This window comes from Aptenodytes patagonicus, chromosome 1 (genome assembly GCF_965638725.1).
Source record: "Aptenodytes patagonicus chromosome 1, bAptPat1.pri.cur, whole genome shotgun sequence".
Taxonomy (NCBI): domain Eukaryota; kingdom Metazoa; phylum Chordata; class Aves; order Sphenisciformes; family Spheniscidae; genus Aptenodytes; species Aptenodytes patagonicus.
In genome coordinates, this window is record NC_134949.1 from 41,413,566 (window position 1) to 41,428,816 (window position 15,251).

At 39.0% G+C, this 15,251-nt stretch overlaps 1 protein-coding gene across 1 annotated transcript in view; it reads left to right on the top strand.

Annotated features, from left to right (window-relative positions):
- The window catches only part of TRHDE (thyrotropin releasing hormone degrading enzyme), a 221,780-nt gene that overhangs the window by 109,944 nt on the left and 96,585 nt on the right, over positions 1-15,251 (top strand). The window contains exon 6 of the mRNA XM_076333043.1: positions 618-755. Within this exon, the coding sequence (XP_076189158.1) occupies positions 618-755 (138 nt within the window). The remainder of the gene's footprint in view (positions 1-617; positions 756-15,251) is intronic.

Below are 15,251 nucleotides of genomic sequence, written 5' to 3' on the forward strand. Positions count from 1 at the left end.
TTACAAAGTTTGTAGAGCATGCAAGCTCTTGAGGAGAAAGGATTTCTATACCGGAATTATGAAAGACAAGGCAGGCATCTGCTGTGACACTGCTGTGGGCTCTGTTCATTGTCCTGTCCCACATCGACCTGCTGTGTGAACTTGGAACTAACAGCCAGGTGACTTAAACTTCACTAAATAAAGCAGTAATAATTGGATTTACCCACCTCTGTCAAAAGTTTTCATACCTGCCTATGCAATGAGCTCAATGACTTGTAGCTCCATATATTTTTGTGATTGAAGACTACGCCATTTCGCCTCTCTCCCCATCCCTCGTAACTGTGAATGAATAGTCATAATCAGAATTGCAGTCTGCACCTACAGATACATTTTGATTCATTTAATAGTCTTCAATTTAATTTCAGCCAAGTTTCATTGCAGCAAAAGATCTCAAGTCAGCGTCTACTCCGTGTACCTGTTCAAGATTGTAGGAGGTCATGGTGGCTTACATTCAAACCAGAAGGTCTGATTTTGGTCAACTGTCATATTAGTCAACTGCCTCTGATAACTGTGCATCATTTCTGTATTGTTGTAAATGTGTATTTGTCTGTGATACTACTGCGTATGCTGTATTTCAGGAAAAGCAGAGGTTTCTGACAGATGTCCTACATGAAGTGATGTTGCTGGATGGTTTGGCCAGTTCACATCCAGTATCCCAGGAGGTGCAGCAAGCCACAGACATTGACAGGGTGTTTGACTGGATTGCCTATAAAAAGGTGAGACTAAACCTATCTATCTCTATATATAGATATGTCAGTAGCTATTAGAAGATCATGTTCCGTCTGTAAAATAAATACTTGTAAAAATACATACACTACAGTGGCTACTAGTTGGGAAACTTTAATTTGTGTGGAATGTATTTGGAATATACTACAGTGATTTTAGCCAATTACATTCAACACATCCAGTGCTATTAAGTGTTATAAATAAACGTGGGAGGCTGTCAGAATTCAGCAAGATGATTTGGGTTTTTTTTATTACTATTTATTTTGTGGCAGTGTCTGAATTGTGTTAGATGCTTTAAAAAGCAGAAGGATATGTAGTCCTTGTCCTATTGAAACTCTCTAGAAAACTTGTCAAGTGCTATAGTTAAATGTAAAGTTTTTTCTGTTTTTTCTATGCATGAGAATTTTTCTGTCAGCTAGTGAAAACTCTGAAGTCATTGCTGAACAGTGGGAGTGGAGGAACTGCCTTCTGGGGTGGTGAAGGAATATGTATTAAATTCAGGCAATTTCAAATTGTATTTCAGTGAATAGAAAGCCTTTTGGCCAGCTTTGGGACTGAACAGCTTCTGTGCAGGAGTGAGAGGGCTGCACACTTCCACCTTCTCCATCGTATGACTGGGCTTGCTGTTAGCATGTGTCCCAAAAGGTGGTGGTTTCCATCATACCACATGATTATTCTCTGCTACATGGTATGATGTGTAATACTGTGCCTTAATATCATGACCAAACGTGCTTGATGTGTGATGCAGAGGCTGCTGCCTGCAGCCTTCCGCTGTGAAGGCTGTACTGGAGCTCTCTGCTGATGATTCAGTTACAAGAGTCTTTTGACTATCACCTTTGCATTTGATAATCTTTTCTTCTGCATCATTAGCTGCCTAACACCACACTGTAAGAAGACAGCAGCAGCATAGCACTGACTTGTCTACTGAGCCTCCAGTTTATCCAGTGCTCATTCTGGGCTAAAAAAGCGATATATCCTCTCTTACAGTCATCAGTTACTCCCAGTCAGCAATAACTTCAACTTGATCCTCTTCCATGAAAGGATCCTATGCCTTTAGGGATGGGCAAATGAGAGTGTGTGTGTGTGTATGTCCATGTAATAGGTATAGGATGTAGTATGAAAACACAAAATACTTAGGAAAATATTTTAAAATGCTGGAGTTGCTCAAGAGTCCAAGTAACATTTTCGAAAATCCCTTAACTGGCTTTGAAAACATTACTCTTGGTCAATTAAGCTATAATAGCCAGCAGCTTTTAGCATAGTGAAGTCTTCTCATTATTTAAAAGTTTCAATCATATGTTTGCTGGTGATAGCTGAACCTTGGTAGGTTCAGAGGCTTATCTCACATTAGTATCTTAATATTTCAAGCTAATTTTTTTTTCTAATTAATATAGTAGTAATATCACACAGTAAATTGTAATATTTGACACATCTTTTCATCTTATGAACACTTTGCAAACATTAAGTAATTTTCATTTACATTGAAATGACAAATAGGACAGTAGGACACATCTATATACTGTTAGCTATTTTATGCAGGCTAATAGGATCACCGTTTTCTGTGTAGATCAGAGTACAACCTTTACCTTGTATCTGTCCATTTAAAGGTTCCTTTTTCAGTGTAACAGTGGCCATGCCCAGTGGATACGGCAGCGTTTCCACTCAGCTTCTCTGATGGCCAACTCTCCCGAACCCTAGGAGACACTGAATGTGTTCATAGCAGGGCCTGATCCTGTAAATTTTGAACCCAGTTACCAGATCTAGCAAACCACCTTGAGGAATGGCAATGGAAGAATTTACTTACACACCTTCATAGATGAGGAGATTAAAAGAGCCACTCTTTCACCCATGAAGTCTTTGTTTTCCTGTCTGATAATTTGTCTGCTATTCTCTGTAACCATTCATCCTTTTGCTTTAGCTACAAACAATATGTAATAGGAAGAAACTTTCCCGACTAGCTTCGTAGCTGCTCTTTTCACTGTTTCTGTAGCTTTCTCCAAACACCTGACACTGTTTCCTTCTGAGGATAAATTAGAGCAAATTTAACAGGTGTGGATCTTAAATTCTTTCATTCCTATGTAACCTTGTATGCATGCATGCATAGCTTGCACTTAAAATCAACTAGGCAAACAAGCTCTTTTATTAGCTAGCTAGAACATTTGCCTATCCTTCTAGCTTTCTAGTGTCTGCCAATATAAATACTGTGATGAATGGTATGTCAATAAAATCCAAACTGTAAAATTATACTGAAGGCTTTTACCTAGTCAGGCGCGTGCTCAGATATTTTCAGGTGCCTCAAAGCCCTCCTTACACAGTGAGCCCTGCTGGAGGGATGTTGTTGCTGGTGTTTCTGGGATGGCTTTTTGGTTGTTTGCTGACATTTTTTTTAAAGTGCTGTCAAGTATTAAGTTCTCGGAATTTTTTTCTGTTGACTGTAGTAAACTTTGGATCAGGAACATTAGTGAGGACTTTTCTACTGTCTTAAATAAAATGTTCATTTTTAAACAGTCTAGCACTACGTGCAGTATCTTTTCCCTACATTTTGGTATGTTTTTTTTTCTCATTCTCTTTTAATTTTTTTTTAAATGTCCACCTTGTGCTCCCTGGGACCTTGGATTGTCCATGTGATCTCTTTTCTCTCTTCACGATTTTCTGCATGATATTGAAATGATGAAACTTTCTCCCATCTTAATTTTTGTTCAGTCAAACGACAGTCATAGAATGTCATTGTCATTTGATTGTCTTTGCTGTCATCAATATGCCATAAATCAGTTAGACACCATTTAAGTGCCCATTTTTGCTTGACACTCAGCTGTCATTTTAAAAATATGCCTTTTTCTCTTTCTATACACTTCAGAGATGACCACTGAAACTGTGCTATTTAAATGCCTCGGAGGTGAATATATTTTTCATTTCCACTTTCTTGTCCTTGTTGATTGCACATGTTAAGAAGTCTCATGACATAAACCCCTGAAGAATGGTATTCAGGTAATCCCACAAGCATAGTGAAACAGACACTACAGCCCTGCAGCACACAATGTTTTTCCACTTAAGCTGTTGAGGGTAATGTTTGCCTCTTTCAAAAGCATCATACTAGTCATTCTTCAGATAGGAGCGTGTCATCCTCCACGAGGGCCACAAATATGTAGAGAAAAATGAGAAGTCGTGATAGTTCATTAATAAACAGTACTGGTAGATGATTCAAGGCTCTCAAGTTACATGAGAGCATGGATATGTCTTCCTAGTGCAGCTGGAAGCGAGATAGTGTCCTCCCACGATGACGGGAAAAGTGGTTATATCCCAAGTGCAGTAGGAAATATAGCCTGTTGAACACAAGAGTGGATCTGAGAATTGTTAAATCAAAGCAAAAAGCGTGACAGCCTTTCCACACCAGAAATAACTGACAGCAGGAATCATAGCCCTGGAGAGCTGCACCAACAGAGGAGGAGAGAGTGCAGCAAGAATAACATGAGGAGCAACAATCAGCAAGGAACAACTGGCTGTAATAAAATGGAGAAACAAGACAGCTGCATCTCAAAGGGAGCAGCCAGACCCAGAACGGTGTGAAGGAGAGAAATCCCAGACAGAACTAAAGGAGTCATAGCCCTAGATGAGCAGTCACAGCCAGATAAGAGAAGGGATGAAAGGGCACCAAGGACACTGTAGAGAGCCAGATAATATCTGAAGTAGTTTCTGTCAGCCTGCTGCATGCTTTGAAGTGTACTGGTTGAAGATTCTGGCAGCAATCAGAGCAGGCAAGACCAGTATGGAGTGTAACTATAAAAGTACCCCCAGTAGAATATGTCTTGCAAGTGACAAACAATAATCAAAACAAGGAAGAGGATGACTGGAATAGGGAAGAATATTCCTTTTTTTCCTTCCCTGTAAGCAAAATTAACCTCAGCAGCGAGATCAGTTACTGGCCCTGGCTTTGTAGTGCAAACAATTCATTATTTCCTAAACCTTTTCCTTCTTAACTCTGTGCCACTTCTTTAAAAATGCTTTTACCTGCTTTCTGTGTCTGAGTGATGGAAGGAAGATACATTTCTAATAGTAATAAAGGGGGACCATGCTCCCTGCCTCCCCTCAAAGGCAATGTTCTGCTTTAGGAAATCTGTTCAACTAAAAATCTGCACAAACAAAAATGCTCAGCTTCCCTGTATGTTGCAATAACAGTTCTGGCAAAGGAGAATTTAAGAAATTGAAAGCAGTGGCTTGCTCACCCTTTTGAGTGTAATCCTCTGAAACTTTACAGCATAACATGTTCTGCAAGAATGTGGAAGAAAAGGAAGGCTAACTGCAGTCACTGGAAAGGCTCTCTAAAAACTTTGTGTTTTTACTTCTGTTCCTCAGGCACTGGGAAGGATATTGGCACTGTAATAACAAAATAAAACAACAACAAAAAAACCCCAAACAAAGCATCTATTCTGCCCGGTAAAATCAGGATTAGTATCCGTGAAATCCACTCAGTTCATGAGTACAATGAAATTGTGACAATATGCATCCATGAAAGGACCACAGAAAAGTGAGAGCAGCTCATTAACAGTGAAAGAAATACTACAGAAATACTTATAAATAGTAAAATATAATAAAACAGGTTTTATTTTTAAATATTCACATAACTACATCAGTAATATAAGATGGCATCCAGCTAGTTAAAAGTCTTACAATCCAGGTGGCTTCGCAACCCATTCCCTTACCGCAGTGTAAAGGGAGAGCTTTTTGTTCTCCCTGACTAATTTAGCCGTGATGTCATCTGTGAATGCCATTAAGTCCTGGGTGCGCATTTGCGTGATGCCGGTTTCTGTTCCATGACTTGTGAGCGCAGCAGGTGAGTGCCCAGATTACAGAAGGCGCTTTCAGGAGCCATTTGTTTGTAATGCATCGTAACAGAAGAATTATCTTGTAATGAAAATAATTTCTTTCTGTTTAGATAAAAAGGTTGTAGGTCATTACTGCTTCCAATATGACAGCCATTGAAACTCAGAGTTGGTGAAACCTTTGGGTTCAAGTTCAGAGCTGTCCCCAGGGTGCCTGACTTCACGGATGCAGGCTGTCCCACTCCAGCCGATGGGTGCTAGTGCGTAAAACTAGGCAGGTGCTTCAAGATACTTAAAATACCTGTCTTAAATAGGGCATTTGAGCACCTTCCTGACTCAAAACAAACTGTCATTAACCTTTTACACCATTTAGTGTATACCAAGATAGTATTTACTGAGGAAGAAACACAGAAACCACTGTGTGGTATATAAACAGCTACACACCTACAACACTTCAGGAGCGTTACGTTCCCCATGCTGGGGAGAGCTGTATATGGGTTTGATTGGAAATAATAAAAATAGAGCACAAATGTTACTAAAAGCATTTTCTTTTAAAGAAGAGCTCGTTAGACTAGATTGCTCAGGTAAGGTAGAGAAATTGGGAAGACGCAACCTGTTGTGGTACAAGACTGTCTTCTGCCTGTTCCCTGTCAAAAGGCAGCAGCAAACAGCAGCTCCCAAGGGCTGGAGGAGGTGATCAAAGCAGAAATGGCAATGGTGGCTCACAACACTGTGCCCTGCCATCATTTCTTATACTTCTTTCCCCAACAGGGAGTAGAAGGAACAGAACTGTGCATCCGTGCCTCAGATGTTTTCCATGGCTTAAAATAAAGCGTTGATAAAGGTGGGTGTACATGGAGGTACCAGCCTATGCACCAGAGTTCCTGAAAGGCACTTGACTTTTCTGCTTCTCCGGCTTTACTTTGTAACGGTCATTTTCAGCAAAGGGCAAAACAGAAAGTACCTTTGTAAGCCTTTACAGATAGCTTCGTTTTTTTCCCCGAAGGAGTCCAAAAACAACGATGTCCAAGTAAAGGCAAGGGATGACTTCTGCTGACACACATCCTACTAGTTCAGATCAGTAAAACAAGAGCAACAATTACAAGCGTTAAAGTAACTTGGAACAAATTGTAAGAATTAGAAATAGAAAATAAACTGGAGGTAATGAAATGGAGTAAAAGGAAAAAAAGACATAAAAATATGATCAATATTTTGATCACAGTATGATCCTGCAGGCCTGCAGGATCTCTATTCAGGAGGGAACTCTGGAACAACCTCTGCCACACTGTTTTGTCGTTGTTGTTTTCTAAAGGTATGTTTAAGTACTGGATAATTTCTGAAGCTTAAAAGAGGTATTAAAAGAGAGAAAGTAGAATGGCATGTTTAATTATAGTTAGTTGCAAATCAGTCTTAGGCGAATGGATTGAGATTCTTATGTGGTATTTAGTGAATTAAAAAAAAAAAAAGGAATATTAATTTTCATGCTTCATGGAAACAAACCTGGTCAAACAGACCTGATTTCAATATTTGATGGGATTAAACGTGTGGTTGGTAAAGATAAATTGTGTTGAGACATAGACTTTTAGAATCTTTGTTTTATTATGGCATAATACTCTAGTTAAGAAAAAACAGTGCTATACCATATCACTACAGAACACATTGGCTGGATTAATAGATAGCTATCAGATCACACTCATCCCCAAGGTAGTCATCAATGGAGAATCATCACAAATTCTGAGTTTTATTTCACTTAATTTGCTTTTGGATTCTCTGTGGAGCTGGTTGGTTAAGTGGTGACGCATTGCCTCTTTGAAGTGAAGTAACTGTGACCGTGTAAGCACTTCTGTAAGCACTTCTGTAAGCATTCATCATAAAAGGGAAAATCTTTGTCTGTTACTCCTAATGGAAAACATGGATTTGTCGAGCCAGTTTTCTTATTACAAGAGATTGTTAATACAGTGGATTTTAAGATGCACTAGTTTATTTGCTACTTACTTAACTTCTGATGATGGCCCATCTCCGTGAATAATGTCATCAACCTCTTGTGTTTGTCCATCCTTGAAGATTTCCTCATACAAGCAGTTAATGAAAAAGTATAACACGTTTTTGTCCTTGTCAGTGGTGTCAGAACATATAAGAGAGATTTTGGTGGTGAGGCTAAATAAAACTCCTGTTGTAAATGGAGTCCCAACAGCATTTTGTCTAGGTGACGGATACGTTTTATTATTCAAGGAAAATGATGTGACAATATCCACCTGAAGAACATGATTAGTTATGGTCATTTACCCCTGAATTTTGTTCTTTGTGTCATGTTCCTAAAATTTGCAACAGAATTTATGTCTAAGACAAACATTTCACCAAAGCTCATCTTACCATCTGACCATTTTGGTATTATCCAGCTCTAGAACAGCTGTGTTTGTCAGGATAGAAAATGATGATGATTTCCCAGTGAAAAGCTCTCCTTGAATATAATGTTGCTTTTTCAGTGATGTTTTGGCATCAGATAAATGGCCTTACAATCTATAAAAACAACGTAAGATGCCTTTATGCATCTTTGATGATTTAGCACAATACTTTACAGGTTTATAGGTATATTTGCTGATTTTAAAAATATTGACTCAACCACACTGTAAGTAAAGTTTTAAAAATAGTGTAAGTTTTATTTGTTTATTAAAGTATATTCTGGTTTTATTGCTGAGTATCAACAACGTGTTAACTTGTGGATGCTTGTTAAGCAAATATCAATTGGAAATTATGTATTACTTTAAAAAGTAAAGATAAATTAAATGACTGATATTTTTTTCTAGTCTGTACTGTTAAAATGAAGTAGGGATAGTTTTTTTGGGCTCCTTTTAATGAATGTAGTCCCTTTTAATAATATGTTACCAAGTGCATGGAAACCAGTCACACCCGAATTCAGCCAAGTACATAGTTACTTGCTTAATTTTATATGTGTAATCTGTGGAATTTAAGTGGGGTTGCTTACATGTTTAAAGTACTTCAGAGTGTCACTAAATGATGGCCCAGACTAAGAACTTCAGGATTAGACTCATACTGTCACATTTTGTACTAGTATGCTGCATAGTCTGCATATACCTATCTCCTCCTTACTTCTTTTACGGCTTTTACATGGGTTTTCCAAAGGGAAAGCCTCTAGGAATTCATTTGATCATTTTACATTTCTGCCACAGGGAGGAAATCATAGGCACGTGTTTACTCATTTAAACAAATACGTTCTGTTATCTTAATCAAATAAGGAAGCATTCACTCTCATCAAATTCACATGCATTAAGCTTCATTTTTCTTGTAGTATTTGGAGGTGCTGTTGGAGAATACAGAAAATAGGCAAGCTGGTGTGGTACAGTTCTCAGTTTCTGAAAATGAAAGAGGGATTTAGTGCTGGTGACTCATGATACAGTCTAATTAATTCCCTGAAAATAATTTCTCAGTGAGTACTTCTGCAGTTCCCAGAGATGAGATATTTTGGATAGAGACAGCTGAAGAATTCCAGAGAAGGCTTTGCAATTATCTCTGCTTTTACAGCTTGATAGAAGGACTTTAGCAGAGGTCTCTCAGGAGCCCGCCACAGTACCGTGTTGTAACTGATGGCACGAACAGGACACACTTGTTCCACAACTGTCGGGGTAAGGCCATATACCATGAAAGACGGTTCAGATTACAAAGGTAGGAAAGTAAAATACATTTCAGCCTGCCCTTCTGAGTGGGAGCTGAAGAATGGTTGGGCTTCTCCTCGTGGGGAAAAAGGAAAAAAGCGAGAGTGTATGGTGAATATGTTTGCTTAAGGAAGCACAGTTTAAATGCAACACCTGGATTTGAAAGTGGTTACCCAGTTCTCTTACAGGAGAACTAAGGGATGTCCGTTGATTTGCTTAAGGTCACACCAGTTGCTCAACAGGCATTACAGATAGACTTCTCCCATCTCTTGGTCCTCTTCTTTTAAGGTGCTGAGGGTGACAATTCAGTTAATTCAGTGCACTACGTGTAGTGTGGCAGAACAACTCAGTTGACCAAGTTTTTGAATAATTCATTTACACACATATACACTATTCTGTATCTGCATTTGAGCAAATTCTGCAGATGTGACTTAGTCAAAACATATTTTTTGTGTTACATTTCTCCAGGATTTGACAGATTTCATTTTGTTTTTTAATTTTATGTAAGAGTTCTTTTTTAAATGTCACATTTTTGCTACATGTTTGATATACATTGTTCTTTCACTTTAATTCATGCTGTGTTTTTCCCAAAAAGCTAAATTTCATGGGGCATCCAGCTGTGGTTGCTTAGTACCAACAAAGAATGATTGTTTTGGAAAACGTGACTTGGATATTACTTGTTGGCTAGTGTTCACATTACAAAAATAACGTGCAAATGTGCATTCTTCGTGTGAGTGCTTGGTAACATGCTCTTCTAATATTTGAAATGAACTTAGAATCACAGAATTATCTAAGATTTTGAGAAATAAAGAATAATGTATGAATTCAGGAACTTGGAACTGAAATGAAATTATACTAATTTACTTAAGAACCCATTTGATTGTGGATACCCTTAGGCTTCTATGTGATAGAGTACTGTAAAAATATGTTCAACAATTTAAAAAAACCCAACCCAACCCGTATGCTGCTTTTATTAAATTTGCAGTTCTAAAAAAATCTCTTTCTTCAGCACATTTCATGAACAAAAGATACATTTCAACCATTATTCAAAACATACTAACCAAAACTTGAAAGTTTCTGTGTGATCTTAAGTGATTCTGCTAAGGTAGTTCATGCCTGACTTGAGTGTATACAGCAGGTATGGCTCTGGGTTACTGGTGAGGGACCACGTCATGGCCAAAGGGTAAAAGGGGGACTCAGATTTTTAAGAATATAGCAGAGAGGTGCAATGACTTATTTGCATTGGACTTCCCTGCTGAAGAATGGGTTGATTCCCATGCTCAGTTTATTTTTTGTAACAGATAGGTTGCGGGAACTATCAATTTGAGGTAGGTATATGGGAAACACTAACTAAAAGAGCTGAGTTAGTTGTTAGGAAGTCTGCAGAGCTGGGTGGCACCCACCTGCACGTTCTGAAGGTAACCAGATGTGGAGCTGCAGAACTTCTGGCAATGGGACATAGACTGTCCTTACAAACGGCCACTGTGCCCAAGAATTGCTGGGGTAATGTACAGAAAGGGCTCCAGGGCAAGTCCTGGGAGCTATAGGCTGATGAGTTTGACTTCCTTCTCTGGCAAGGTGGGGACTCTGTAGGATATAAAGAGTAAGATAACTGAGCACATGGATAAATATGTTGGTCTTGCCTGGACATAACTGCTGCAAAGGGAGATTCTGTCTCACTAACCAGCTGGAGTTCTTGGGGGGAGTCAGTAGACACTGGATTTAAAAAAAGTCTTCGATAAGGCACCTCACCTATAGCTCAGGGTATATAGTTTAAGGAGGGAACTAATTAATGTGTGTGTAATGTGACTGATTCATTAAAAAAAGAATACTAGTATGCATCAGGTATATATTAGTAGCCATCAAACTTTGTATATTGATTCTCATCTTGAATTAGGAGCTCTTTATGAAAGAATGGTGCCTTTGTGAGTGCCTGTATGTGGTCTAAGCCTTGTTTTAATCAATGAAGATGAAGGTGATTATAAGAAGTTATTATTGATAATAATATCTCTAAAAATAATATGAATAAAATCTAGTGTAATTGAGGTAGACGATAGAGTAACTCACATTTCCCTTAGCTAGAGAGAAAGTAACCCTGATCTTGAATTGCAGGGATACCAGCATACAGAAAAATAACTGTAGGCCTCCTATCTGTGTCCCATTGTATTTGAAAAACAAGTGGTGCTATTACATATTAATCAAGACTGATTTTGAACTGACTGCTGCACAATAGAAGAACGTTAGTAAGTCACCTGTATTCAATGTTGGTTTTGGTTTTTTTTTTAAATGAGAGAAGAAAAAGGAAAATGGATGGGTAGAGGTTTTGTGGAAAATTGATGTATTAATTTTTTTTTCTTTTTTAGAAATTCAGTTGTGTGATTTTTGTTGGTAGTCCAATGCTCCTCTTCTCAGCGCCTCACTCCCTGCTTACACCTTGGATACCATGGTGGTGTTTTTCATACCAGGATACTTCCTGATTTTAGCTTTTTTGTCACAAAAGGAGTTGTTCCGAACTAAATCAAAATAAACAGCTTTCGTTCCTAAACAAGGATGGCAAGGTGGACATTCAGTGAAGAAGAGATATATTGAGGTCTGTGTGATTATTATTACTGATATTTGGCATTACGTGAGATAAATGGATAGGTGAGCCTGCAAGATGCTGTCTCAGACTTCACAAGCTCAGGGAGGTGTTTTTGCACTGTTTACGCTTTCACATTTTCTAAGGTTGCTCCGTAAGTTGCAGGATAAAATATCTTCAGAGGGATTCATGTAATCTCACTTGGGATGTTCACTGCGTAGGCTCCTGCAGTTGACTAGTCCTCTAACCTCCCTGTATCATCAGTGAAGATAAACAGGCACTTTTAGGGTGAAATTAATCTGTCCTATTTTAGATGCATGTCTTTGGATGAGATGAATCAGGATGAGCTGAAGTGTTTGCTTCTCTCTCCATTGCCTTTAAAAGGGAGTCAGGCAGCTGGCTCAGCTGTGTACAACTGAGTAAGCATCAGATAGCTGCAATGTAGGCATCTGCATTCAGTCAGATGAATCTCAGTCCTACGGTTAAAACAAAAACAACAAAACACACAAAAGCAGAACCAAAAAGAAAAAAGAAGTTGATGTTCCAGGAAAAAATGACAAGTTTTGGTAAGAAGGAGGACAGAAGAGCTATGCTTTTTCTGGGTCAGCCCTTTATGCTCTCTTTGCCTTCCCCAATCCAATCCATTTACAAAACGGTAGATTATTTCACCCTGACAAGAGTCAGCTGTAGTTCATGGTTTGTGTTTTGTGTTGGTGACATTTTTCTCTCGAGTACTTTTTAGAATACCAACATAGTTTTTGGTCCTTAAAGGAATAATGCGGAATGAATTCACAGCTCGTTTGTATCTCTTCACACATGGCCTCTTGCCCTTGCCTCCTAGCTTCTGCATAATCCTGTGTGCTGGTTTACCGATTTTTACATTGTTCCCTTCACTGCAACTGCTTCACCAGTTCATTATTTTAAGTGGTTTTCTTTGTTGTCTGCTCAGTACAGAACATCCACCTTCTACTAGCAAGCACACTGCCCTCTCTTCAGGGCCCTCTCTTGAATACCTACCTTTGCTGGTTTTCTTATATGAAAGTATGACAATGTAGAATAAACTGAGATATCATATATGTTACATGACTGTATATATAGAAAAGGATGGTGTCACACCAGTTTTATAGCTCCACAATGCAGAAATTCTTGGGAACTACTTACTAGTACAGAACTTTTGTAACAGAGTGGGGAATCAGTCTCTGTATGGTCTTTTTGGACAATGCAGTTGAATTCATTTCACCTCACTTTAGATGTCTGCAGTGCAGATACATATGAGCTAGTCACCCAAGGCTACTTTTGGAGTGAATTATAAGAGATGGGTGCTTTTAGGGTACAATTCTCCCAATCTGTTTGGAGATCTAATTTAAGATGAGATAAAGTGCACCCAGAAGTGACTGGCGCTGTCCATTGACTGTAAAGGAAGTCTAAACAACTAAAGTAATTGTAGGCACAAATGCTACAGATACTCGCATTTAGTCAGATGTGTCCCCTCCTGTGTGGCTGTGTAACAGTACTGTGTTGTATGCAGTAGTCATATTTTTGTTGGTTCATACATAAGACTTACTTTTTTTTTCCTGTTAAAGAAAATTCCATTTGGTACTTTCTTTTGTATAAGAAATGATTACAGGATGCAAGTTGCAAGTGAAACAATCAGTTTAAGAAATCAGATATAATAAAATTCGATCATTCAATAAGTCAGAGAATTAAATTAACTTACAGTAATTGTGACCTGTAGTGATGCCACAGGATCAAAAAATGTAGGAGTGAGTCTTTAAAAATTAGTTTCATTTAATCTGAGATCAAGGTTGCAATCACGTTATTTTATGTTGGCATGGAGAGAATTAGACAATGCCTTAGCTGTGACTCTGCATTTTGTAGATTTCAAAGACAAGTTCAGCTCACATATAAAGGAATTTTACTCCTAATTTTAATTATGGACGGTCTTTACCACGGTGTGAGTGTGCAAACCGGTTTCTTCAGGGGAAGAAAGAGCATAAACTTACAGCACTTCAACCAGTGTTGGATAATTGCCCATGAGCATGCTTTTTCCCAGGAGCACTTTGCAGAAAAGGACTGTGTGTGCAGTTAGTTTCCATGGAGTAGCTGACATGTTCTACCTTCCTTTCCTAAAGCAGTGCTGAGGCTGAGGAAGCTTTGACTGTGTCATAGGTTATATGAGGAGCATGCTGGGTGGTCTTCGGCAAATGATTTCACTAAGTTGTGCCTCAGTTTCCCTTTAATTTGCAGGATATTGATATCAATATCTTAGGAAGCACTCATGAGATCTGCTAATGAACAAGTGCTTCACCAGAGCCAGGTAGTGCCATTAATCATTGACTGAACATCCAGTGTATTTGTCTGAATAGACCTTTATTAAGACAGGGTACAATGGCTTAAGGTGAGTCAGATTTTACACTGACAGGAACATAGGTACGTTTTTTGAATAGGAAAGAATTGCTTTCCACTAGACCTGTTAAACCAATGTGTTTTACCTCTTGACAAGGTACTGAGTCATCCACAGCCTGGAGGAAAGCACTTAAATCATCAATAAATGGCCATTCTGCCCTGTAAGAGAGCCAGGTTCACTTCTCAAGACTCCATACATCATTCCTCGGTTGGGCAAATGTTGGCAGAGCAGAAGTGGCCCTGAAAGTGAAGTGGGGAGCAGATAGGTTGCATGTCAGGGCGTTCAGGGAACGATGCTGACAGGTTCCAAAGAGCATCCTCTGCAGCAGGACAGTTTTGTTGTGATTTAGGATTTTTCTGTAGGTTTAGGTCTAGGTCAGAGAAGCCTTCAGAAGGTATGGAAGCGTAGGTCCTCTGAACTCCATCTAGTTCACTGCTTGCTAGGCAGATAGGCAGTGAAAATGCTAGCACATTTGGCCATTCAGAAGACCCCAAGGCTGTGTGTTCCATTGCTTCTGTAATTGAACTTACTGCACATACCTTCTTTATCTCCCAGGACTCTCTGGTTAGGGTCATCCTGCAAGCTCCTCTTTTCAGTAAGCCCCTCTTCCTTATGGCAGTTACTCTGCATACCTCTTGCTTTTTAATCCTTCTCCCTGCAAAACCATTTCTCTTCATCTCCAGTGAGAGTGCCAGTGTTTGCTGCCTTTCCCTTTCCTTCCCAGAGCTGGGAATGTCTTGATTGCTTCTGCTCTTCTTACGAACGTATCGCTGTTCTCTGTTCTGTCTGCTTCCGAAGTGCAAGAAAGGTTGAAATAAGTTGTTTCCTCCCTTTTCTTCCTCCCATTTCTTTTCCCTCCACACCAAGGGCTGCATTTGCTCCTGTTTCTCCTGCCTTCTCCCCAAGGCAGTTTTTTCCCCTTGAGGTTCTCTGGTTTTCTGTTTTCCACTTTTTCTTCAGAATCCCTTTCCTTTTCTTCTCTCTCCTTTCCTATACTATCCTTCAGG